Source organism: Elgaria multicarinata, chromosome 12 (assembly GCF_023053635.1).
Source record: "Elgaria multicarinata webbii isolate HBS135686 ecotype San Diego chromosome 12, rElgMul1.1.pri, whole genome shotgun sequence".
NCBI classification, from domain to species: Eukaryota; Metazoa; Chordata; class Lepidosauria; order Squamata; family Anguidae; genus Elgaria; species Elgaria multicarinata.
In genome coordinates this window covers 12301831-12329317 of record NC_086182.1, presented here as the reverse complement: position 1 = coordinate 12329317, position 27487 = coordinate 12301831, and the positions used below count along the sequence as shown (strand labels likewise).

At 44.0% G+C, this 27487-nt stretch overlaps 1 protein-coding gene across 1 annotated transcript in view; it reads right to left on the bottom strand.

Annotated features, from left to right (window-relative positions):
* The window catches only part of LOC134407391 (zinc metalloproteinase-disintegrin-like NaMP), a 63476-nt gene that overhangs the window by 32537 nt on the left and 3452 nt on the right, over positions 1–27487 (bottom strand). Inside the window, exons 2-5 of the mRNA XM_063139138.1 lie at positions 16779–16891; positions 15962–16038; positions 13534–13612; positions 438–514 (exon numbers count right to left, since the gene is read on the bottom strand). Coding sequence (XP_062995208.1) covers positions 438–514; positions 13534–13612; positions 15962–16038; positions 16779–16891 — 346 coding nt within the window. The remainder of the gene's footprint in view (positions 1–437; positions 515–13533; positions 13613–15961; positions 16039–16778; positions 16892–27487) is intronic.

Genomic DNA, 27487 nt, shown 5'->3' with positions numbered 1-27487 from the left:
CTAGCCATCATGATGGTGGAATTACAAGCCAGAACATATTCAGGCTATTTCTGCAAAAGACATCAGTATGTAGAAATAATTTGTACTTTCTTTTCCTGGTAACCTGTGCCTCCCTTATGGTGGCTTCTAATAATATTTCCAATCCATACCATCACACTTTTCCATTTTCCTCATAACATAGCCTCCTACACATGAATGTGGTTCATATGTAATGACAAACCATGGTTTAATTAACTAACTATGGTTTGTTCAATCATGGGTTATCGTTACATGAAAATCCAAAACTATGAGTTAACTATGGTTTTTAATCCAGAGAAAGAACCTATGATATGTTGTGGGATTGTGAACTGTGGATTATTTTTTAAAAAATAAATAAATAAAGATAGCAGTAGTCATCATTATAATCTCAGAGTTAAAAAGGCCATTGACCATATTACCTCAAACCACGACACGCACTAATGCTTGCAGTAGAGTCCGTATCACTTTGGATGTGGCCTTTATAATAGCAGTGGTCCTGTATGGAGAAAGAGGAGCACACTGGTAAACTCTGACTGGAGTGTGAGTTGTTCACCATTGACACAACTCCATTCTCTTCCTGGTAGGAAGAAGGTGGGATGTGAACATCCAATACATAAATAAACACACACCCTTCATCCCTGATCATAGTCAAAGCTATATTTTCACATAATATATATTTTACTTAGGGAATTTGCAGCCACTGGCTGTAATGATGGCCACCGCCGTACATGGTTTTAAAAAGGGCGTTAGGCAAATTTATGGATCGGTCTATTGATTTGTGTTAGCCAGATTAACTCAGTAGAACCTCCACGTTCAAAGGAAGCATGCCACTGAAGGCCAAAACAGACATTACTTGAAATCCCTATCTAGCAATGATGTTTACTCTAGAGCAGGTGTTGGGGTCCCAGTCCAGAATTTCAAAGCCCACCCCCTTACATTAGGGTCCCAATGCAGATCAGGGATCCTGCACCTACTCTAAAAAAAATGTTTAAAAGATGTAGCTTGGAAAAGATGTAGATTGGAAGCAATGTCCATTTTGCCCTTCAATACCAGTTTCTGGGGAGCCACTGTGGGTGAAATCAATTGCCTTCAAGTCTGCTTGAGGTTTTCCTGGAAGCTTCTGTTTGGCCCCCAGGTTGCTTGATGTAGACAGACCTTTGGTCTCATTGAGCAGGGCTCTTCCTCTGTTCCCATGCCTGCTTTTTTGTGGTGTGGTGGGGCCTCTGCATTTGTCACAAACTATGTACACAGAGACTGGTTTTGTGTAGGAAAAACCATGAAATTGCAAGCAGACCATCAAGTAGGATAATTGCACATCTGGGTGGTGGTTGTTTATACATCCCACACTTGCAACCCCCATGCACATTGCACATGGGTTTGCAGGTATAGATTGCACAGATGATCATCCCTAAGTCAGACACTGAATTGGCTGTCTGGCTTCCTGCATGGGATACATGTGATTTGCGGTTCATGCTTTTAGGATGACTTCCACCAAAAGGAGGAAGCAGTGTAAGCAGATGATGGAAAACGCTTGAGTAAAGGATAGGGCAAAGGAAGAAAGATGAATGAAGCATTCTAACCGGCACAGCCCATGAATCGGGGATTATAGCCACACTGAAAACCCCATGTTGCAAACAGTCCTTATTTTTGTTTATTAAGCAAGACATGGTCATGGTCTGTCTGTTCTCTATTTTTAACCATCACATGAGTTCTGGGCAGCAAATGTCTACGTTGACATATTCACATAACCCAAAGTCCAACTGCTGTTGAACCAAATATCTGTTCGGTAAGAAAAGGCTGCTGTTGGGATATTCATTCATTTATTAATTATTTACTGAACTTTTAAACTACCCAATAACTGAAGGTCTCTTGGTGGTGAACAATAACAGATAGGACCATCAACGATTTTCGAGCTCAGCTAAATTGTCTGAGAACCACTTTGACATTGGTTTCCACTCACTTACATTTTTATATTTGACCCTTTTTCTGGGTCCTTCAAAGAGGAAAGGTGCAAATGTTTAACTGGGAAAAAAAGTGCATATTTTTCAAAAACTGCTGTTTTCCCCATTGGATAAAGAATGCATACATTTTAAAAATGTGCATTTCAAAGTGCAGATTTCAAAAACAAAACAAGACTTTTTGTTTGTTTGTTTTTGTTTTAAACAGGACCACAAATTTGGGAATTTACAAACATTTCTTGAAAGGAAGTGTTCCTGCTAGCGTTCAAATTTGGGATTGCAAACAGGAAAAGTTCACACGATTTGCAAACAGAAATGAAATTCCTGTACATCCCCATGGACAATACCTTTTTAAAAAAGTGTATGGAACCTGGGTCAGATCTACATCTTGTGTCAAATGATTACGATCCTATTGTGGTAACACTATATCCTTCTTGTACATTTCTACTAGGCATGTGCTCCGCTCCGATTAGAAGCGCAGAAGCAGGAGCGAATTGGCCTGCTCCGCCTTGCCCAGAGGCGGAGTAGAAGCGGACCGCAGACCCCTAGAAGCAAGGTGAAGAGAAGCGGCCATTTTCGGAGTGCTCCGGTTTCCGCGGTCCGCTTCTATCGCCATCTTGAAACATTTCGCCCATAGGATTGCATTGCGGAAAAGAAAGGGGGATAACTGTGTTGTTTTTGATGCTATCTTTCTGAAAATTCTTGTGCTTAGAGAGACGTGGATGGGGGTCATTTTGAGCCTACTCTCAGCTCTCTGCGTGGTGCGGTTCGCGTGCTATTTTTTTTAAAAAATCGGGTCAACAAACAGGGACAGCGCGGGTAAACCAGCGGTGTTTTTTTTTTCCTTTGAAGCGATGACAGGCACATTCAACTCCCAATCCTGATGAGAATTGATCACCTCATGAAGCATCCTCCAATCCCAGCATTGGAGGGGGGACTAAGGCAGAGCCACCCTGAGAGCTTTCTGCTTTGTGTCTCTTTGTGGGTTGGCGTTCGTGGAGAGAGGAGTTAGTTATAGTTGCTGCTGCTGTGTTTGGAGATAGATTAGGATTTAGCTTGGCGCGCGTGTGTGTGTTTGTTTGCTTCTTTCTGACTTTTAGCTTAGTTTGCTCTGTGTTTTTCCCTTACTTTGATTTAATATAAACTTTATTTTTAAATTTTGGAGTGTGTGTTTGTTTGTTTGTTTGGTTGTCCCCCCCTCCCCTTTCTTAAAGCCTGACTGTGTTTCATCTTCCTTCTTTCTTCTATATACAAAAAATACCCCCAAAAAATATTATTCTCTATTTCTTCTCTCTGTTACTTGAACTGTGTGTGTGACTGTGTTATTGTGTGAGTGTGCTGTGTGCACTGTTTGTGAAGTGCAACAGCCACAGATTGAGCATTTCAAATCCTGTTTGGGCAAAGCACACACACTTCTTGTCCCATTTCCCTACATATAGTAATATTTCTTATACATATTCTTATATTCTTATACATGTTATTCTTATACATATTATTATTAGTATTAATAATTTATTCTTATACATATTATTAGTAGTATTAGTATATTCTTATAGATATCATTAGTAGTATTAGTATAATATCATCATGAGAAGAGGGAGCAGGAGCATGTCTGTGGCGGGACGTGCTGAAAGCAGCAAGGCTCAGGCTGGCACTAGTAAGCAGGCTGCCTCTCCTGCTGTGAAAATCAAACGGGCAACTCCTTGGCTGGCTGCTCCGCAACTAAAGCAGGAGAAGCAGCAGACAGAGCCACTCTCTTCTGCAACTTGTGCCCGGCGTTCTCTTTTTGAGGGTGGGAATGGAAAAAGTGCCCCTTTGCAAGAGGCAGGTGGCAGCAGTACCATTAGAGGAGGAGGAGGAGGAGTATCCCCAACTCCTTCATTATCCTTTCAGCCCACGAGCCCGCTGATGGACCTGTCTCTAGACCTCCTAGATGAGGTCCTCAGCACAGTGGAGGGGGAGGAGGAGGCGGTGGTCCTCCAGGATGTGGGGGCTGAGGAGGGGCAGCAGCAGGCCGAGGCTCTCTCCCCAGTCTCATCCCACACCTCTTCCGCTGCAACCCCTGTTTCTGTGGCAACACCAGAGAGCTCAGGCGGGCAATTGGTGGTGTCATCACGCAAGCGAAAGACAAGTATAGTGTGGGACCACTTTGAGTTGGGAGCGGATCCCCGCTTTGCTTTTTGTCACCACTGCAAACTCAGCCTAAGCAGGGGTTCATCTACAGGGCATTATGGAACCAGCAGCATGAAGATGCATCTTCAGAGGCAGCACCAGTCGATCTTGCTGGGGAAAGAGGCAGGCAAGGTGACTGGTTCCAGGGGAAAGCCGAAGGCTGCTGCTGGCACTGCCACTCTAAGCTCTCCATCTCCCATCCCCACAGGGGTTAGGCAGGCAACCCTGCAGGACATGGGGTGGGGGAAGAATGGATCCACAAGATGGCGTTTTCCAACGCCCACCCAGGGTGCTACTGTGGTGGGGCATCTGCCGGGACTGACTCCTCCTCAATACTAGATCTATGACATGTCTCTCTGCCTGCCCCTCTGCTAGCCTGTCCTCCTCCTCGGTGACCAGAAACCAGCCATCCTGGCCTCACTTCCTTGTGCCCCCAGAAATGCCCGCTGCCTGCCTGCCTGCCTGTCTGTCTGCCCGCCTCCCCCAGGGTGCTGCTGTGGACTGACTCCTAGCCTGCTCTGCCTGCCTCTCTGCCCGCATGGTGCCTGGGAGATGGGCTTTGCGGTTCGTGCCCAGCACCCTACGGCACACTTGCTCCCAGTCGTCCTCCTCTGTGCCCCTCAATGCGTAACTGCTGGCTTAGAAAGAAACAACCAGCCATCTTTGCCTCACTTCCTCCTTGCGCCCGCTTACGGGTTGGTTTGCTATGCGTTAGTGCTCAATCCATCCTTGCTGCACTACAATGCATGCTGCCTGCCTGCCTGCCTTCCCTCCCTTCTCCCCTTCCCGCCTCGCAGGGATGGTGTCTTGCTTTGACTCAGGGAAGAAGTCCTTCCTGCGCTCACTTAGACTTTATCAAGTTCAAAAATCCATTTTTCAAGAGTGGAAGAAGATTTAGGGTTATCTCATGGCATGTTGAGATTTCCTTTGAACTGGCCCCATTGAGCTGTCTGCATTGCAACTTTAAATCCCTGACATACTGGAGTGTCCGATTTTCAAAACTTCCCCTAACATCAGGGGATGATGGGATTGGCTTGAAACTTGGCGTCCATGTGGACACATGGGTAAGCTGTCATGGGACCAAAGGATAGGTTTCTGACGTGCAAATTGACGTAGTTGTAGAATGGGACTTGATTTGGGGTGAGTTAAAAGGTTTAAGCCCCGCCAAAAAATAGGGGATGATGGGATTGCCTTGAGTCTGGGCGTTCATGTGGACACATTGATTAGCTATCATGGTGGTGAGTTTGAGGTTTCTAACGTGCAAATTGACGGAGCTATCGAAAGGGGTGTGAATGGGGTGCCCGATTTTCAAAAATTCCCCAAAAATCAGGGGATGATGGGATTCCCTTGAAACTCAGTGTCCATGTGGACACGTGGATAAGCTATCATGGTGCTGAGTTTGAGGTTTCTAACATGCAAATTGACGTAGTTGTAGAATTGGACAATTTTGGGTGAGTTAAGCCCCGCCAAAAATCAGCGGATGATGGGATTGCCTTGAGTCTGGGCGTCCGTGTGGACACATGGATAAGCTTTCATGGTGCCAGATTTGAGGTTTCTAACATGCAAATAGACGGAGCTATCGAAAGGGGTGTGAATGGGGTGCCCGATTTTCAAAAAATCCCCAAAAATCAGGGGATGATGGGATTGCCTTGAAACTTGGCATGCGTGTGTATACATCCATGAGGTGTCATGGTGCCAAACGTGAGGTTTCTAACTTTCACAGAAAAAAAGTGAAAGCGGGGGCGGAGCGGGGGCGGAGCGAAGTGGCCTGATCCACAAATCGCGGATCTAGAAGCGAAGCAGAGCGGGGGGTCTGTGCACAACCCTTATTTCTACCTCGCAGGACATACACAGACATGTACTGTGTTATTTCGGAAAATGTGGAATAAAAAGCAGGGAAAAACACTATAGTCTTAGCTAGACCTACCTGTTAGTCCACGACTGAGGAGGGAAGATCTCGTGATGTGTTTATCGAGAGATCCCTCCTCTGTTTACATGTGATGTGCGATGACCTCAGAAGGAGAGGCATCATGCCCGCCATTTTTTTTAACTTAAAGGGGCAGCAGTGCACAAACGCTCGTACGCTAAAGGGAAGTAAGTTCTTAAATTTAAATTACTTACACCACTCACCCCACTGTACACCTGATGTGTGCAGCGCTCCACCTGGCTCCTCGCGAGGAATTATGCTGAGCTGGGTCAACCCGCGGTGCCCAGCCACACATTCCACGGTCTCTGGCTCAGTATGGTACTGCAGAAATACCAGGGCCAAAGGGGAGGGCGAGATCCTGGGGCAAGGGAGTTTGGGTTATGTGCGTCATGTGGATGCACAGGGATGATCCCGGGGATCACCTAGGGATAAAGCCCCTCTAGCTACGGCCTATGAAAGCAGTATATGGAAGGTGTAATGTGCTCAGACAGTTAGCAGTGCACTTCAATACCGCTATAAATAGTAGTGTAGATGGTCAAAGCTGTACTGTTGCTCCACGGAGGAGGGAAAGAAATATTTAACAGATCTTTGTGAGATCTTTGATTGAATCAGCATTTGTTGTGTTCACATTAGCGATGTGTGAAATCTGCTTCTCCCCGCCCCCTTATTTCTGTGGATATTCTTGCCTACTTGCATGCTTGCATTGCATTTTAGGGACATTTCTCTGAAGAAGGAGAGATGTGACTTTCACAATCACAACACAAGATCTTCCCTCTTCCATCGCAAACTATGAGGTAGGTCTAGCTAAGGCCCCTGTTGCAATTTTTACCCACATCCCTAATGGAACTAATGGTCTTTCCAGTCACCTGATCCTGATCCTTGTAGCCAAAGATGCCAAAAATTAACCACCATAGACCTATAGTCCCTACCCTGAGCTGCCATTTAAAAATATTTAAAATAGAATGTGATTGGATTTCCCCAATCATTTCTTTTTTCAAAAGTATTTTGGGATTATTTTAGAGAAGTTAGTCATGGGAAACAAATATTATGACAATAAAGATGGGCTAAAAATAGAGAGCTCTTATGGCATGCTGAAAAGCAAGGAACCACGATGAACGCAGTTAATTAAAAGAGAAGTGAACTTGACACAGTGATTGCCTTTGTGCTTAAAACTGAGCAAATTATTTTCATGCTCCAAGAAAACCATCTGGCATAACCTGTGAAACATCTGCCGTGGGAGAGGGATACCTGCTGAGGCTGAACATTATGAAATGAATATCTCAGTTTCTTAGATCACGTAGTTAAAAGTACCCATATTTCAGTGCCAGCAGCTCTGTGACCTTTTCTCTAGGAATGCTACAGCAACTGCAGGTCACATTCATTGACCCCTGCACAGGACAACTGTTTCTTTTGTGAAGGAAGATCTGTTCCAGACAGGCAGCTAATGAAAATTAATGGGGTTTGGTAAGGGATAGGGCAATTTAAACGCAGGTTCAAATTAGGGGTGGGGAAATCTGTCTGTTTCATTGGCCTTAACTAGACCTACCTCATAGTCTGCGACGGAGGAGAGAAGATCTCGTGTTGTGATTAACGCGAGATCCCTCCTCCACTTACACGTGAGGGCGTGATGATCTCAGGAGGAGAGGCTTCATGCCCGCCATTTTTTTTTAAAGAGGAAGGAGCGCACGAACGCTCGTATGCTAAAAGTAAGGGTTTTTAAAAAATTAATTACTTTTCCCCACTCCCCCCACCCTACCCCCAATGGGCGCAGCAGTCCTGAGGAGTGATGCGCCCCTCGCATGGAGCTGGGTCAAACTGCAGCAATGGGTCACATATTCCGTGGTCTCGGGCTTAGCCTGGGAATGTGGAAGAAGCAGGCCCAAAGGAGAGGGTGAGTTCCCAGGGCAAGGAAGGGATCATCCCTCCCTGATCCCAGGATCCACTGTGTGTCATGTGGATGCACAGGGACAATCCTGGGGTCCGCCCCGGGATTTCGCCCTGTCTAGCTAAGGCCACTGTCTCCCATGTCCATTTTTTTCCTTTTAAAAATCTAAACTTCTTATTCTAGATATGAAGGAATTTGCAGATTATGGCAAGTCCTTAATAAACAATGAACTGAGCAAAATGCTCAGCCATCTGCACTGGCGCAATTCAATAGGCACAACTAGTGCCAGCATGGAGAAGAATATGTTGTATATGCCAGCCAGGTAGCTGTTAAAGATGAGGAACCCCATTAGAAAAGAGAGAGCAAGAGCTGGTAACCCCAATTCAGCACTGTAAAGATTATGCAGGGATTCGAAGACAGACTATTAAGGCCTAAACTCTCAAAGCTAGGGATGGCGTGAGCATCTGACTGGGTCCATGAGGGCAGCACCCCCCCCTGCGTCCCCAGAAATTGTGCGTCCCCCCTGTGCAACTGGAGGCCTTACAGGGCCCATTAATGAAGGGGTAAAAGGCAAGGCAACAGTACAGCCCTCTGCCTGGATGAACAAATTTGTGTGCTTTCTCCCACCTTCACATTTAATTAAATCTCAAGTTGCTTTCAACCAGCCAAGGAGGAAATAAATATTGTAAATAAATTTGTGGATTTGTGGATTCCACCCGCCTTTTTATATGAACCGAATGAAAGTCTCACTAATAATGGGCCAACTTGCTGGAGTGAATTTGTTATTTACTCAGAAAATAAAGAATTTGTCCATGTGGGCTTGGACAAAGTTCTCCATTAATACAAACTCCTGTTCCATGATTTTATTCCAGCGCCAAGTGAAAGCATGGCTTTTTAACAAAGCTTTTAATGGTTGAATTCACTAAGTTGGCACATTGTTTTAACTGTTTAAATAGTTTTACTGCTTTTAAATTATATTTTGTTTTAACTTGGTTTACGGTTTAATTTGGTTTTAGATGTGTATATTTACTGTTTTATACTGTATGCTTTTATCTGTATGCCACCCTGAGTTCTTAGGGCAGGATATAAATGTTTTAAATAAATAAATAAATAAATAAATAAAATAGAAGTTTTTGCACATGCACAGTACCAAGGTGCATCTTTGTAGCTGTGTTGTCTCATGCATATATATGAAGACTCATTCTCTCTCTCTCTCTCTCTGCATCTGGTAAGTCAATCTAGAGAGTGAGAAGTATGAGTGACAGGAGGTAGGTTGCATTTGCATATGTGAAATGATTGGCTGAGTCAGTGGAGGTGTGTGATATATAAACAGGGAGCCATGCCTGTGGAGTTTTAGATAGGGAAGAGACAGATGGGGCTTGTGAGGTGAAAAGGAATGTCTAGGACCTGTGTTTATAGGGTTAGTGGTGATTGAATGTATGTGAGTTAGAGGATATACAGAAATTTTTAAAGTGACATTACTGTAATTCAATTATTTAAATGCAGGAGTATAGTAATTATCCACTGCTGAACACCTTTATTTGGTAAATAATACGTATTACTATGCTTTTTAAAATCTCGTGTCTATGACCCATAGATACAAAAGGGTAAAAGTGATAAGACGATAACATATGTCAGAATAAAAAGCCAGGGTGTTCTCACATCTCGAGAAGTAAAGGTGTGGGATCTGAAGTAAAAATCCTACTGGCAGCATTACAGAAAAGGTGTTCACACTGGTAAATAGGCAGGGAAATCATAATAGCCTTTATAAGAATAAGAATTCTATTTATATCTTGCCCTTCATAAGTATCCCAGAATGGGTAACAACGGGTTCATCTACGCCAAGCAGGATATTCCACTATGAAAGTGGTATGTAAAAGGCAGTAGCCACACCAAGCAGGATATAGAGGTATGAAAGCAGTATATGGCATGTGTCAATGGGCCCCAACAGTTGTCAGTGCAACTTCAGTGCACTATAAAGCAGTAGTGCGGCCCCTGCCTTTTATATACCACTTTCATAGGCAATATTCTGCTTGGTGTAGATTATGGCATGAGTGAGAGGCATGAGGCACTTCCTGATCTATTTAGGAAACTTGGAAACCTCCGAATTTGGAAGCTTACAAGTAGCCAAGGCACACGCCATAGGTGCACCCCATCCTAAGTGACTCAGCCTCTCCATGCATATATGAAGGCTTATCCATCCAGGTGTGCCTCAAGCCACCTTTACAGAACCTCCACATTGTGAAGTTCAAAAGCTGGCATCAGTGAACAAACCGAAGCCAGTGAGTACCCGCAGTTCACACCCAACAAAGATGAAATGTTCTCCCACCGAAAAGAAAATTAACTTGTACTGAATTCAGTGCTGATTACAAGTCCGATAATGCCTGCAAATGCATGTCCTCAAACAGTGCCTGGGTCAGAACTGTTCTAAAGCTATTGAGGGTAGTGAATGTCTATAACAGAGAGAAACATCACATGCTGTACACAACTGCCCAACGACATTATTTACAGACAAATGCCAGCAGGCATGATTGAATTTCAAACAAACGTTACAGTTCATAACTCATAGCAATTTGGAAGAACAGGAGATCAGTGCAGAGGGAACATGGCTGACAGCAAACCACTTGACAGAAGCTAACAAAGCTGTGGGGAAGGGGTGGGCAATCAAAAAGGAAGGAATGTAGAACATTCTGTTACAGATTACAAGGAGGAGGGCCTTCTCTGTTGTGGCACCCCGGCTGTGGAACGAGCTCCCGAAGGAGGTTCTCCAGGCACCTGCACTATACTCTTATAGATGCCAGGTAAAGACCTTTTTATTCTCTCAGCACTTTAACAGACTATAAACTTAATTTTAACTTTGCAGTTTTAAATTTGTATTTTAAATTTATATTTCTGCACTGCTGCTGATTTTATCCTGGTTCTGTATTTTATATCATGCTTTTATACCGTTTGTTTTATACTTTGAATGATTTTAATTTTTGTGAACTGTCCAGAGAGCTTCAGCTATTGGGTGGTCTAAGAATAAAATAAATAAATAAATAAATAAATAAGCCATTCTCCCCTCCAAACGTGTTTCCCTGGAGGTCGAAAACACCACTGCCCCACATGATCTCCAGCGCAAACTTTCAGACATGCAGTTCACCCACAAAATGTTTCCATTTCAAAACATGAAACAGAGCTTCCACATTTACCCCTGGCCTCCATTCAATGGAAATTGAATCACCGCACATGATAAAGCTTTCAAGCATGTACGCCCACCTTGACTGTAATTAAGGAACTAGCCAGAGGTCAAGAAAACAGCAACCAAAAGGCACCCATTACCCTCTCAAGTGGTAAGGAGAATTGTACCAAAACATCATGTGAACATGCGTGATAAAGTGAATAGCAGAAGGTGTGATAAACGGTTCATCATAGTGCATGGTAAAATGTATGATAAAATAGTAAACCCTGGAAAATGAAGACAGGGAAGAAATATTCTGTGGTGTGGAATTATTATTAATTATTATTATTATTATTATTATTATTATTATTATTATTATTATTATATTTATTTGTATCCTGCCTTTTGCCCAATACTGGGCCTCAAGGCGGCCTTACAAAGTTTAAAACATACATTGTAAAACCTAGGAAAAGAAATGTACAAAAAAATAAAAAAATAATATATATATATATATATATATATATATATATATATATATATTAAAATATAAATGTTTACACAACAAAATTATAAGTCATTAACATAAATGGAGGGGCAGACTATTCTCCAAAGGCCTGCTGGAACAAACAAGTTTTAGCTTGCTTCCGAAAGCCCATCAAGGAGGGAGCCAGCCTAGCTTCCCTGGGAAGAGAGTTCCAAATCACTGGAGCAGCCACCGAGAAGGCCCTCTCCCGTGCTCCCACCAAGTGATTTATTTATTTATTACATTTCTATACTGGAGCTCTCTGGGCGGTTCACAAAAATGGGAATGTACGAGAAGTTTGTTTCAGTTCAAACACTTGAACGTGCCCCACTCACAATCTTGAAAACAAACATGATCAAAGATGTCTGGAAAAGTTTGCCCATCCTTGATTTTGGGATCACGTTCGCAGAATGGATCCTTTTTGAAAACGAGCATTTTAAAATGTACATTTTCCCCAAAAGGATGCATTTCCATGCCTTAATCAATGAAGAAAAGTGCATATTTGGGCCACTTTTAAAAGTGCCCCAAATGCGTATGTTAAAAAAAATGCACATTTTTCCTGATAAACAATGAACACTTCTGTTAAAAACAAAACAAGACCACCCTCACATTGGGGAACAAGAATAAAGCAAACCAAGCATTGAGGCAAGAACTCCTATGAGCTCAAACATCCCTCATTCGCTCATCACTGTGTGGAATGTCTCTTATAAGAATAGGCCCAAAAATTCCTTTAGTATTAAGGCTGCAATCTCTTACAGCAGAACCTGAGACTTCTTTACTCAGATGTGTGAGTCCCATGGAACTGAAAGCGACTTATTTCCAGTTAAGTAGGTACAGCAGGGGTGTTGAACTTCTCCCAACCTGAAGCCAAATGTTATTTTGGAGAAGTTCTTGGGGGCCACATGCCAGAGGTGGCCGAGGCCAAAGGCAAAAGGGGGCAGGGGCAGTATATACCAGCATATTTTACCTTAATGAACTTACTGTCAGTAAATAGGCCTTGGGAGAGGCATTTCAAGGTCAAGAAAGCACCAAACGATTGATGGTCAAGGGAAAAGGAGTGGATGCAGTGGAAAGGGGCTATCTGGGGGACCCCAGAGGGCCATATTGTGAGCTGGATTGGGACTTCAGGACTAAGGTTCTATACCACTGATATGGAATTGCAGCCATACACGCTGGGGCTATGCAAAGTTCCAGATTTGGCTTTGAAAGGTGCAGCACGGCGGCCATTTTTATGATGGATCTGATGGATCCACCATTTTAATGCAGAGCCCCAGGCCCCCATACAACCTACCACTCCCAGCATGCATTACCTGGGAGGGTTGTACCAACCAGGGCTCAGGAACAGAGGCTATTCAAGTTATTGTCACTGCCATTGCCTGCTTCCTTGGTGCATTCGCCTCCTCCCCGTGAGATCGCTGGCCAGCGATCTTGCAGGTAATGCATGCTGGGAGTGGTGGGTTATATGGGGGCCTGAGGCTCTGCGTTAAAATGGTGGATCCATCGGATCCGTCATAAAATGGCCGCCGTGCTTCAGTTTTCATAGCCGAATCTCAAACCGTGCACAACCCTAATACACTCTTACCCGGCAGCACATTTAATTTAACAAAGTACAGCTTGCTTTACCATCCTATTGGCTTTTATGAATTTGAAACACATGAGAATCCCATTCTCAATGCCTGACATCTCCAGCTGAAATAGATCTTAGGCAACAAGACTGTGCAGTTTCAGGATCATTGGATTGATGGGCTACAGTGCACTCCATCTAAGACAATTTTGTACATGTACATGTTTGAATAGCCAGGTCATGTAGTTGCTCACCTGAGAGCTTTCACATGCACACACACCCTTTACGTGACTTATCTGCGAGATAGAAGAGGTTCTGGACATTACCTGAATCTGTGGGCTTGTTGTAATTTCCTTGCCATCTTGAGAGTAATGGGTCTCAGTGTAGTCTTTGGAAAAAAGATCCCTGGAAGGAATACAATGAGTTGGTTATTCAAGTCAGAAATTAAGTTGGACCAGAGATAATCATATAATAAGCCGATTATATTTTACCAAGGAGATTGTTTGTGCATTTTTAGCAATGGAGTCGCATATCAAAGGAGAAGGGCAGGCATTTAAGACAATATGGGCCAATGCCTCTTCTGGTTAGCATGGGATGGTTGCCAATTGGACATAAACAGGGTGGGGGGGGGAGTGGAACATATATTGGAAGGCTAGTTATTTTGTGTAAGATCACACTTTGTCATAGAAAGGGAAATGTGTTCATTTTATCATATATTTCTATGCTGGCCTAATTTAATCAGCCACACGGCTCTCAAACTGGTTTACAGGAGAATCAATATAATTTAAAATAGCACAGATACTGCCAAAAAAAAAAAAGTGAAGTCAATATTAAAATGAAGTTTAAAAAAAAGTCCATTCCCACCCACCCCCAATCTTAAGTTAATTTTGTCACATTTTCTGATAATTATTCTTTTGTGACCCATATTTAATCATAATATTTGGTATAACTATTATGATATAAATATTGGTATAAAGATTATACCTGACCATAATATTTGGTCAGGTATAATCTTGCACGAAAGAGAAAATAATTCAAAAAAGCATGGCATTTACCCAAAGGTAGGGTGACCATGTGATACAGGAGCCCTGTCCTCCTTTTCATATGGTCACCCCACCCAAAGGAATTCCCCAATAAAATAAAACAAATAATGAAACAAGGAAGCAGATTGGACTAAAATCACCAACTTCTAAACCTAGCAAATGTGTAACCATGTTCTAAAGCCACTTAATGATTTCTCAGCAGAGGTAAGAGCTGAACCAACCATTTGCAGGTTTTCAGCACAGTAGCCACTAAGCTACACTACCTGTTACTACAGTGGAGCATGAATTCTTTTAATGAAAAGGGAATTGCCCTGTGAACCTCTGAGTCCCCTTTTAGCTGCAGCAGGGCAAATCGAGCTGTTTCAGCAGTTCATTTGTATGTCGGGAAATAATTTCAGGGTATGCCCACTGCCCAGGACTGAAAGAAATCTATTTAAAAAAGAATGTCAAACTCAAGCCTGGCCAGTCAGTAAAAAGGCAAAAAAAGAAAGAAAGAAAAACCTGTCCAGCTGGTTAGCTATTATGCCAATCCCGGACGAGTGGCCATTCTATTTTTCATTATCTTTATTAATATCTTGATTTACAGTTCCCGTTGAGCTGTAACTAACTCTTAGCAAAATTCAAATGCTCTGTTAGAAAAGGAGCGGGGAGGAGGAGGAAGAGGAAGAGAAAGAGTGGGATTGTTTTGGGGTGTCATTTAAACCAACAGTGCCTCCTCCAGGCTCTTGAGGGCTCGTGTCCCCCCTTCTATGTCCCCCAACCCTCAGCTAATGAATAGTTAATAAAATAATCATTAGCTATTATTTCTCCTCTTCCTCATCATTGCTATCACTTGCTTACTTGACAGGCAGAGAGCGAGCGAGCAAGGAAGCAGAGGCATCTACTGCTCCCCCTTCTCACCACCACCAATGTCTGGGACAGAGGGAGAGGCAGGTGAACAAGCAGGTTGCAAAGGTGAAGAGCAGAGCAAAACACTGCAGCTTTAACTGTTGTGATGAAGAGGGAATTTCACCAGGTTCTCCATATATACAAATGACACCTGCTGGAATTCCCTTTGCTATGCAACTGTGAAAGATTCAGGAGCCCTGTCCTCCTTTTCATATCGTCACCCTGACTGACATCACCTACTCCTATATGCTCACGCTCATAAACACAGACACAGACACAAAGATGCCTCCCCCATGCAGTGGGGGAGAAAATTAGAGCAATTAGCAATTAGACTTGAGAAAAGCCTCCCCATGGAGCCAATGGGAGGCTTTCCTCAAGTCTAATTGCTGTATAATGGGGCCACATTGTGTGGGTGGGGATCACAGCATGGGGAGGTGAAGGTTGACCCTTCTCTCCCCAGTTGTGAACCACCCCATATCACCCCCACCCATGTTACAATTAGACCTGGCTCCAATGGTTCCAATAGTTTGGGGGGGGGAGCAAGTAAGGCAAGGGGTTGCAGGCTGGTCAAGGAGACTGAAGACCACCATTGGTCTCCAGTTGTCCACCCTTGCACTAAAGGAAGAGAGAGGGTCACTCACTCCGTATTTTTATACAGGCATCTCCAACTCTCTTACAATGCCTAGTTTAGCCTTAATTCAGGCCTCTCCCAGTCAACGTAACAATAATGGTGAGAAAAAGGATATCACCACAAGATAACCACTATTACTTCCTCTCATTGCATTCTCTTAGTGAGAAATAGATAACTGCTTAGTTAACTTACCTATTTTTTTCTAGGTGTAGGACCACCTTCTCTCCATTCACTTCAATTTCATATTGCAGGAAATCTTCGTACTTGGCCTGTATTTGAAAGTGTTAGAAGTTTGGATGAGTAGCTGCTGATTTCATGTATTTTAAATGGCAAACAAAAGAAAATCAATTATATATTCCCCGTGACTCAATAACTGACAAAATGCTGCTGGATTAGAGATTTAAGGTGCAATCCTATGGATATTTAGACAGAAAGAAGTCCTAGAACTCCCAGGACTCAGCCACATAGGGGAAAGCAACCACTCTCCTTGGCCTAGGTGACAAAGGCCCATGCCAGCTGGCATCCCTGCTGTTATCTCCAACCTGAGATTGGAGATAACATTGGCTGTTCTGCTGCTGGCATGTACCAATAGGGAATCCCCATGGTTATTTCCATTCAGAGATAGCAGAGGGGATGCACTTCAAGGGAATTCCTCCAGGGGGCAGGGTTGTAGCCTAAGCTCACCTCCTGGAGGAACCCCAAGACTTGTGCAGGCTGGATTGGGTTTCCTCATCAACTGGGCTTTCTGCACCCCTGAATTAGAGAAATGAAATCAATAGATACTATTTTTGGAAACACAATGTCTCTCTTTCCAAAATTAAACCTGCTGCAGGGTCCAGCTTCAGTTCTGGTCACTTAGGAAAGAAACCTGCTTCATATCAGAAAGCACCAGAAACAGTCCAAGGGCCCCAATTCACCTCAGGCTTTCGGCTTCAGCTGAATCGGATGTGCATCTCTGGTACCAACTATCAAAAGTAACTCGGGTTGAGGAAAAAGCCATTTTTCTAACCTTTTGTTGAGGATTCTGGATTCCTTCTACATCTCTTTTGTGCAATGCATGGATTTTTTGGGGATACACAACTTCATAGTCCTTCACCCCAGATAGTTCCTTCGTTGAGCTCCCTTCATGTGGGGGGAAAAAGTTCATTTTATTATGTAATTCCACATCTTCCACATGCTACAACAGTTTATTTAATTGTCATTGGATTAGCAATCCATCATGGATTCCGTTTCTTATTGAAATGACATAAATATGCACACAATGGCCTTGCCTCCAGTCTATTTTGGTTGCTAAAGTAGTTGGTTGAATGGCCTTTGATAGCTGGTGGCTACTAACGCTTGCACACTCCCTCAGCGGAGGATGAAGGAAACAGTTCGGCAGTTTGAATAAAACCAGCAAAAAGGAACATGTCTAAGACTTAATAATTTTGTATACTATCTTGAGAGAAGGCTCCATTGAACAAAGTGAAAGTTACCTTTGACTAACCATAAACAGGATTATGCTGTAACTTTTGCAGCTAGCAAGCATGATGTACTCCAGAATGGGATGGTAGGAGAAAGGTGGGACTGTTCATTTTATAGAAACTGATACTGCACTAAAGACTAGGCCAGCCTGCTCCTCTCTGCTCAACTTGTGCCTAGGGTGGCCAGGTGTTCTATTTTACAGAGGACAGTCCTCTATTTGAAGTGCTGCCAGAGGAAAGCCCTCTGGTTGGACATGTCCTCTATTCAAATAGCAGCTGAGTCCAAGTCCAGTTTCAAGATAACCCATCATCAGAAGGGAACACAGTCCTTGAAGTTGCCCATCTTAACACCTGGACAGCAGGCTCAGCAGACACACGGATCAGATCCATGGAGTTTTGGTGGGGCTGTGAATCCATTCTGGGTTTTCTTCAGAACTAGCCAAAACTCCAAAAGAGCTATGCAAGGTGCTTAACCACATCTCCCCAATAGGTTCTGCATTTTGATAGCTCCTTTGGAATTCTGCCTGATTCTGACAAAAATTCAGAAAGGATTCACAGCCCCACCGACCTCCACTGGTTCACATGGTCAGTCTTCCCTTCTATGCTGAGATGCATTGCATTTCTAATTGAATTATAGCTATTATTTATGAATTTGCATCTAACATATGCATTAGCCAGTGCCGATTTTATGCAAATCACTTCCCTCTTTCCCCCTCTTTTTCAGTGATATGTACGAGACTATTCCAAGGCTCCAAGATCCAAGAGCTCTGCGCTGATTGGACCATGGGGGAGGGGGTTGGGGGCAGGTGGGATGCCTGAAGATGCCACATGATCAAACCAGGCCTAATTCAAATGCTGGGTTGCCTTCTTTGACAGGCCTGTGAGTTAGATTTCCCAGATCCCTTGACCTGTGTTATTTCCATTTTGATATTTTGCAGTTAGAAAGTGAGGCTAGACTTAAGTCAGTGGAGCTAATAAAAGGAATAATTTCCAGGATCTGACACAGAATGACCTACAGGAATTCCCTTTAGCTGCTCCAGAGTTATGGTAAATGTCATAGGCATGTGCTCCACTCTGATTAGAAGCGCAGAAGCAGGAGCGAATTGGCCTGCTCCGCCTTGCCCAGAGGCGGAGTAGAAGCGGACCTCGGACCCCTAGAAGCAAGGCGAAGAGAAGCGGCCATTTTCGGAGTGCTCCGGTTTCCGCGGTCCGCTTCTAACGCCATCTTGAAATATTTCGCCCATAGGATTGCATTGCGGAAAAGAAAGGGGGATAACTGTGTTGTTTTTGATGCTATCTTTCTGAAAATTCTTGTGCTTAGAGAGTCGTGGATGGGGGTCATTTTGAGCCTTCTCTCAGCTCTCTGCATGGTGCGGTTCGCGTGCTATATTTTTTTAAAAATAGGGTCAACAAACAGGGACAGCGCGGGTAAACCGGCGGTTTTTTTGGTTTTTTTTTTTTTTTTGAAGCGATGACAGGCACATTCAACTCCCAATCCTGATGAGAATTGATCACCTCATGAAGCATCCTCCAATCCCAGCGTTGGAGGGGGGACTAAGGCAGAGCCACCCTGAGAGCTTTCTGCTTTGTGTCTCTTTGTGGGTTGGCGTTCGTGGAGAGAGGAGTTAGTTATAGGTGATGCTGCTGTGTTTGGAGATAGATGAGGATTTAACTTGGCGCGCGTGTGTGTGTTTGTTTGCTTCTTTCTGACTTTTAGCTTAGTTTGCTCTGTGTTTTTCCCTTACTTTGATTTAATATAAACTTTATTTTTAAATTTTGGAGTGTGTGTTTGTTTGTTTGGTTGGTTGTCCCCCCCTCCCCTTTCTTAAAGCCTGACTGTGTTTCATCTTCCTTCTTCCTTCTATATACAAAAAAATAAAAAAAATACCAAAAAAAATATTATTCTCTATTTCTTCTCTCTGTTACTTGAACTGTGTGTGTGACTGTGTTATTGTGTGAGTGTGCTGTGTGCACTGTTTGTGAAGTGCAACAGCCACAGATTGAGCATTTCAAATCCTGTTTGGGCAAAGCACACACACTTCTTGTCCCATTTCCCTACACATAGTAATATTTCTTATACATATTATTATATTCTTATACATATTATTCTTATACATATTATTATTAGTATTAATATTTTATTCTTATACATATTATTAGTAGTATTAGTATATTCTTATAGATATCATTAGTAGTATTAGTATAATATCATCATGAGAAGAGGGAGCAGGCGCATGTCTGTGGCGGGACGTGCTGAAAGCAGCAAGGCTCAGGCTGGCACCAGTAAGCAGGCTGCCTCTCCTGCTGTGAAAATCAAACAGGCAACTCCTTGGCTGGCTGCTCCGCAACTAAAGCAGAAGAAGCAGCAGGCAGAGCCACTCTCTTCTGCAACTTGTGCCCGGCGTTCTCTTTTTGAGGGTGGGAATGGGAAAAGTGCCCCTTTGCAAGTGCTCCAAAAATCAGGGGATGATGGGATTGCCTTGAGTCTGGCCGTTCATGTGGACACATGGATAAGCTTTCATGGCGCCGAGTTTGAGGTTTCTAACATGCAAATTGACGGAGCTATCGAAAGGGGTGTGAATGGGGTGCCTGATTTTCAAAAATTCCCCAAAAATCAGGAGATGATGGGATTGCCTTGAAACTTGGCGTCCATGTGGACACATGGATAAGCTATCATGGTGCTGAGTTTGAGGTTTCTAACATGCAAATTGACGGAGCTATCGAAAGGGGTGTGAATTACGGTTATGGGTGGTGCGTTAGAGGTTAGAGCCTCGCCAAAAATCAGGGGATGATGGGATTGCCTTGAGTTTGGGCATCCATGTGGACACTTGGATAAGCTTTCATGGTGCCGAGTTTGAGGTTTTTAACGTGCAAATTGACGGAGCTATCAAAAGGGGTGTGAATGAGGTGCCCGATTTTCAAAAATTCCCCAGAAATCAGGGGATGATGGGATTCCCTTGAAACTTGGCATGCGTGTGTATACATCCATGAGGTGTCATGGTGCCAAACTTGAGGTTTCTAACTTTTACAGAAAAAAAGTTGTATACTTTTTTAGCTTTCAATGCAACCCTATGGGGGGAAACGGAGCTCCATAGTCATGTGCCATCTATTTTAACTGTGTGCCTTCTCCGTATTTTTTGCCCATTTTTTGTTCTTATATTAAACCCGTGAAGTGCTATTTTCTCTTACTGCAACAGTATTTAAGAACTACTTCTAGTTCTTACCTAGTTATGCACAATGATCCTCACAAACCATTGGGACAAACAATAAGTGCTCAACTTATGGGGAGGAAAGTAGAGGGGGGTTAATGAAGTCCACAATACATGTGTGGTGGAACCCGAAAGGGCGGGTCCCCGTGGTTCACTGAGTGGTGGTCACAGACTCTCAAGACACAGTTACTCTCACTTTAGAAGGTTTATTATGAGCAGCGCTGCAAGGTGACAGTCCCAGAAGACCTGAGGAACTGCCCAATAATTTCAGAAAAGGTTAACATATTTATAGGGTCAGTTCCCCTCAGATACAATGGCAGAACCTTCCCACCAATCATAATACAGCTCTGCAATACAATAACCAATGAGAAGCAAAGCATTCAGGCATGTACAGTGTAAGTACTTCTCTGACTCGAATACCATAAATGGGTATTGTAATAGTTACAGGAAATACATCTCCATCTGTTTCCTTATTTTGGTTAGCTTACCTTAAAAATATTTTACTCCACCCTCTATCTGTCTAACCGTCTATCTTGTAACATGGTTTCAGCATCAGCTTAATTGTGAAAGCAATTGCAGCCTTAAAAATATGTTTTAATTAAGCAGGAAGCCATGAACTTTATGATTTATAAAGCTAATGATTTATAGAGCCATTTTCCTATACCTGTGGGCATGGGTAAAAGAACCACCCAGCTTGATTTCCTCGACAACATGGCACCCTCCCATTTTAGGCAACTTAAGCCACCACTGTATCATCCCCCCCCCAATAAATTAGCAAGAGTGTTTGTTTCTTAGTTATTCATTTCATTTCTTATTTATTTTTGTATTTTATTAGTAATTTCTATCCAGCCTATGGAAACCTCCAAGATGGTTTATAGTGGACTAAGGATGTGTGAATTCTGTAAAATCCATTCCATATGCATTTCACAGATGGTCAGGTGCCTTTCATTCCATCATCCACTCATTGGCAGAATCCTTGTGTGTTTTTTAATTTCCTGAATTTGTGCAAATTTTTATTTGCACAAATTCATAGTTGCACAAATTCATACTTGTGAAAATGTGCAAATTGCCCCCCAAATGCACAAATCCCCCCACATGCAATTTTTTCCATGCCTTAGTTTATGGGTGAAATCCTCATTTTCTGTTGGTTTTCTTTAATTATTAGTTTGCATATTTTTCCATGAGTAAATTTGCATAAAATTCCGACAAGTAAAAAAAAAACAGTCTACAAGTCTGTAGATTGTGTGTGATTCAGGAAAAGCCGGTCCACTATGGAATCCATGGGTTGGATTCATAGAAATCTGAACTCATGTGATTCTATTGCAGATTCCTCCAACATCACTATAGTAAATTAAAAAGGCAATTTGCAATAAAATCACAAGCAAAATTGTGTCCCAACCTAAACCCTGGCCAATGTAATTGCATCTACTAAAGTTTCTGAACATTCTTCAAAGGCAGCCCTACATAGAGTGAATTGCAGTAATCAAATCTGGATGTGACCAAAGCATATGTAACTGTAGCCAGATCTGGTTCACACAAGAAAGGGCACAGCTGGCACGCAAGCCAAAACTGGGCAAAGGCCCTCCTAGCCACTGACACTTCCTGAGCATTCAGAAAAAAGCCAGATGAAAATGCAGCTTCAGACTATGAACCTGGCCTTACAAGGGGATTGCAGCCCCATCCTGAATAAACTGTGGGCATGTCGACACCATGCCTATATCCTGGGGTGGTCTCCAGGTTGTCCTTGTGCATCCATATGATGCACAGGGGATCCTGGGGGCAACCTGGGCGACCAGAGACTTTTCCTGGGATATCTGGGACTGCAGATTTCCTGATATTTCCATGGTCCTGGGACCATCCTGAGGAGTGTGGGTGGTGTGGCCACTGTTCCTGGGTCATCCCCTCTTCCCCACGAGTAGTGGAGTTCTGGAAACAGGCATAGAGCTGTGTGAGGGCAGTCCGTGCCCATCGGGGGGTGGGGAGCACTTGCAGGCTTTGTTTGTTTTAATCTTAACTTTGTGGTGGAGCACAGTTGCACTCTGTCTTAGGCCTTAGCTAGACCTAAGGATTATCCCAGGTAAATGGAGGGGTCATCCCTGCCTGCTCCCAGGATCCCCTGTGTGGCATTTGGATCCTGGGACAATCCCTGGATATAGGTCTGGTCTAGCCATGGCCTCGGTTTCAGGGGGGTGGGAATAGCAGCCATGACATCCCTCACATGGCTGTCAAGATGCTGGGAGAGAATTGCGGAAGCAGGTAAGTCCACAATCCTCTCCCCTCACTCCCTCTACACCTTTAGGTGTAAACGTGCCCTGTATTCCAGGGCCAACCCAACACATTTTGCTGCCTGAAGCAAAGGATAAAATGGTGCCCCTCCATTCCCCCTACAGAAGTTGTCCAGAGTGATCTCTGAATCTGATTTCAACAGCAGTGATGGTACAGCATCTTCCACACCTGAGGACAACAAGCTAGTTTAGGGAGTGCAGGGTGGACTGTGCAGCACCCATCCCTCTGTCTTCCAACACCTCACTCTGCCCAATGGCAGGGCTGACTCTACTCCCAGATTAGTTTTGGTGAACAACTGAACCTCTGTCTTGACTGAATTAATTCTCATTTCATTTGCTCACATCCTAGGTGACTGGGTCAGGAAAGGGGGAATCTCTGTCTCCTGCTTTGTTAACAGCTGGCCTCAGTAGATTGAGCTACAGATGAGTAAAGATTGGTGTATAAAGGAAGTAAACTAAGTGGGGAGATGAGTTGCTGAGAGAGGGGATTATGAATCACCCTCATATTGTAAAGCAGTGTTGTGTGCACAATGTGCTTTGTAATCTTTTCAGTTTAGTTCACCCTCTCGACAATCCTCTTCTGAGGCCAAGTGCATGTTGGGACTGAAATGCCCACCCACACACATGGACCAGAATAGAATAGAATCCACAGCAAAAGTGAAGATGCTATATGAATTGAAATTCCTTCCGTTGAATCTGTTTTGCTTTCAGCTGGGGACATGTGGACAAACTCACCCATACCTGACTTGTGGGGGGGGGGACACTCACAACTGCTGTTGCCCACTCATCAACCACGTGAGCCTCTTTTGAGGCTCGGCTTGGCCCAGTGACTATTTGACCGCCACCAGCTCTCGCGCCGAAATTGCATTCTGACCCCCTGCATCAATGGTGGCCACGAGTGATGCAACCAGGAGGATGGAGAGTACATAGTTTTGGTGTGAGGGCAAGCAGCGTCCAAGCTCTTTAGTGGCCTTGCAAACACTCGAGTGGGGTCCTCATCAAGAGCCAGTCAGGCACCTATGACATCCCTAGCTAAGCACACTAGTGTCCCAACACCAGGAGAAGCCAATCATGCAGCTTTATAAGGTGGCATTGCCCTGTCACCATCCTCTCCAGAGAAGGGCGGACCTATCATGAGGCAAGTGAAGCAGCTGCCTCAGGTGGCAAATGCATGGAGGCAGCAGCAACATGTTGGAAGAAGGAACTGTGTGCCATGCATCCTCCCTTCAACCCCTAAGCTAGCCTGTATCCTTCAGGTGTGGGGGGGATTACTGCTCCATGGTCAGTGTTGAAGGAAGATTCAACTATCATGCCAGCTGGCTTTTCGGGACATGAGCTGGGATGTCCTTCACCTCAAGCAAAAAAAAAAAAGAGAGCGAGCGAGAGTCTTGGGTCAGTCCTGTCTCCAGATCCAGTGTGGCAACCCACCCATCTTAACCCACCTATTGGGGTCATCGCCACTAACTGGAACTTGTGGGGGGGTCATTGTTTTTCATTTACTGCACACAACTATCTTACAATGTGCTGATTTGGCTAAACAGCTCCTTAAAAGCCAACATAACATCATGGTTAGCGTGCTGGATTAGAACTGAGGAGACCCAACTTCTAGCCTCCACTCTGCCATGAAGCTCACTGGGTGAATTTGGGCCAGTCGCTGACTCTCAGCTTAGCTTATCCCCACAGGGCTGTTGTAAGGATGACATGGAGAGGAAGAGGGGTATGATGGGAGTTGTAGTCTGACAGATCTGGGAGGTGACAGACTGGGAAAAGCTGTCTTACCGGAAAGAGCCATTTGAGCTCACAGGAAAAAGGTGGCATTTTCCCCAAACACTATTGCTTTGGCCTCTCTTTGAGCTCTGAACTGGCACTCTGCTCCCCTGCCACCGGCCATCTACGTAGGGCAACCAGTTTGGGAGGAGAAGCTGTTTACAGGAGACAGTCTTAAGTGTTCTTTTGAATGCCAAAGATCCCCACAACTTGGTCAACATGAAGCAAGAATAGGCATGGGAAACCTGGAAGGTTTGAGCTCACGGAAACTCTCTGAACTTTGCTTTGAAGCTCAGTTTGGCTCACTCCCATTTTTAACTTGTGCCAAGTTTTTTTAAAATTTATTTATTTATTTATTTATTTATTGCATTTTTAAACTGCCCAATAGCTGAAGCTCCCTGGGCAGTTCACAAAAATTAAAACCATTCAAAGTATAAATCAAACAGTATAAAAACATGATATAAAATACAATATAAAAGCACAACCAGGATAAAAAAAATTAGTTTGTTTGAATGATAAAAGTGTGCATCTTGAATGGGGAAGGTGCGCATTTCCGTACACATTTTCAAAAGTGCACATTTCCTTCTCTCCGTTGACTACCACGTAAAAACTGTGTGCGTTTTTAATTTAAAACAAAACATTTCAAAGTCTGCATTTTTGGAAGAGCATTTTCTGAATGCTTATTGCAATTTTGGTTAACTGCAAATATTTTTCACGTTTGGGGATGCAAATGGGGCAAGCATGGATTATTTGAATACTGAAACAAAATCCTCATACGTCTCTAAACAATAACAGCAACTATATTTACACTGGCAAAATTCACATGCAAACTATTATCGGTCAGGCAGTCTATTTTATTGTAGAGAAGCACAGGTTCTTGGGGGGGGAACTTCAAGAAGAAGAAGGAGGAGGAGGAGGAGGAGGAGGAGGAGGAGGAGGAGAAGGAGGAGGAGGAGGAGGAGAAGAAGGAGGAGGAGGAGGAGGAGGAGGAGGAGAAGGAGGAGGAGGAGAAGTAGAAGGAGGAGGAGGAGGAGGAGGAGGAGGAGAAGAAGGAGGAGGAGGAGGAGGAGGAGGAGGATACAAGAAAAGGAGAGAGAAAAGACAGCAAGCCAACCAGGCTTTTAGATCCTTTGCTCTAATCGTTTTAGCAGCCACAGTGAATAAAGCCATTCGATTGGTTACATTAGGATCCATAGCTATACATAGTGTACACATTTGTTCAACCAAATAATTGATCTCACAACTAAGCATCAGGTCCTCTGGTTTAAGAGAAATCAGACATTTTGTGGAGGTTTTGTTTGTTTGTTTGTTTCTTCGGGAGGTAGCAGTGGCTGCTTTTGTTTTTAATTCATAATTGTTGCTTTGCCAAGGATTTTTTTTTTAAGTTCATTTCTTTTGGTAGGTCGTGAGTGAACATGCCTGACACAGGTAAGAGTTCGTCCATTCATTTAGTACTCCAGGAACCACCTGTATGTTTACAACACCCTAGACATAACACCAGCCTAAGGCTATGAAACGTTAGTAGTAGTGACTAATTTTCTGCCAGTCCCTCTCACTGCACAAGGATATGAAGAGATCTTACACTCCTGCTTGAATAACAGCAAACAAATGAAGGAGTAAATGAGGGTGCATTGCTACTCAGTACATAGGAATGCCAGATAGCTATGCCACAACACACACCCATTGCTGAGTGTGTGGATCTTTTTGTAGTAAGTAGTAATGGGTCAAAATGTACCTGGTGTGCAGTTTTGGGGTGTCAAACTTTAAGAAGGACAAACTGAAACGGGTTCAGAAGAAGCCAAGGAAGATGGACAGAGGAATGGGAAACAAGTCCTACAAGGAATAGCTGAAAGGACTCTGTATGTTTAGCCTAGAGAAGAGAAAACTGAGGAGCATGATAATGCTCTTGAAATAAATACCTAAAGGGCTGTCACATAGATGAGAGCAAATTTTCTCTGCTCCCCCCGAGAGAACAGGTATAAATGGGCTGAAATTACAGGATGGTAGATTTTGATTGAACACTAGAAGAAACTTCAAAATGGTAAAATAACTTCAAGAAATGGAGCCAATCATCTAGGACAGTGGTCTTCAACTGTTCCAGGCACCACGGATTCCCAACTTGCAACATGGGAACCACTTTCACAATTGCCCAGCATGGCAGCAACAGCTTTTATGTGACACATCTGGATTGATCTTGAGACCCACATTTGGGGTACGACCACTGATCTAGGATGGGGGCAGGGGAAGTTTTTCTCTTGCTGGAGTTTTTCAAGAAGAGGATCTAGACAGCCATCTGTGGGGATGCTCCACTAAGTGTATCAAGCAGGGAGTTGAACTAGATGGCCTACAAGAACCCATCCAAGTCTATGATGCTATGGTGGGTTCTGTTTTCATGGTACCCATTGTTTCACAGCTGATGATAGCTATATGTTTCTAACAGCTCTCTAGATATCTATTAGGGATGTGCTCCGCTTCTCTTCAGTTCAGAGAAGCAGGAGCAAGGCGGCCTAATTAGCCTCCGGAAAAGGCGGAGGCGAAGAGAGTCAGGGGGGCTGTGGATCAAGGCGAAGAGGATCGCCTCAATCCGGAGCTTTGCCTGCAGGTAAGCGGGGGGGAGGGGGACTCATCTGGCGCTGCCGGCAGCGCCATCCATGCGGAGGTGGTGGCGGCGGCGCCAGGTAAGGGAGCAGGGAGGAGGGATGCTTACCTGCCTCCATCGCCGGCTTCAATTGAGGCCCCGGTTGAAGGTGGAAGTGAAGGCCGAGGCCTCTTCTGGCTTCAACCGGGGCCTCAATTGAAGCCCGTGACGGATGCAGGTAAGGGGGCGGGGGGGCTTATCTTGCGCCGCCACCGCTGCCACCATCCATGTAGCGATTGCGGCGAATCCGGATCTCGCTCCGCGGAGCGGAGAGGGAGACGGGCGGAGCAGCACGAAGAGGATCGGGCCCGATCCGAATTTTCCAGATTAGGCCACGAAGCAGATTGGGGGGTCCG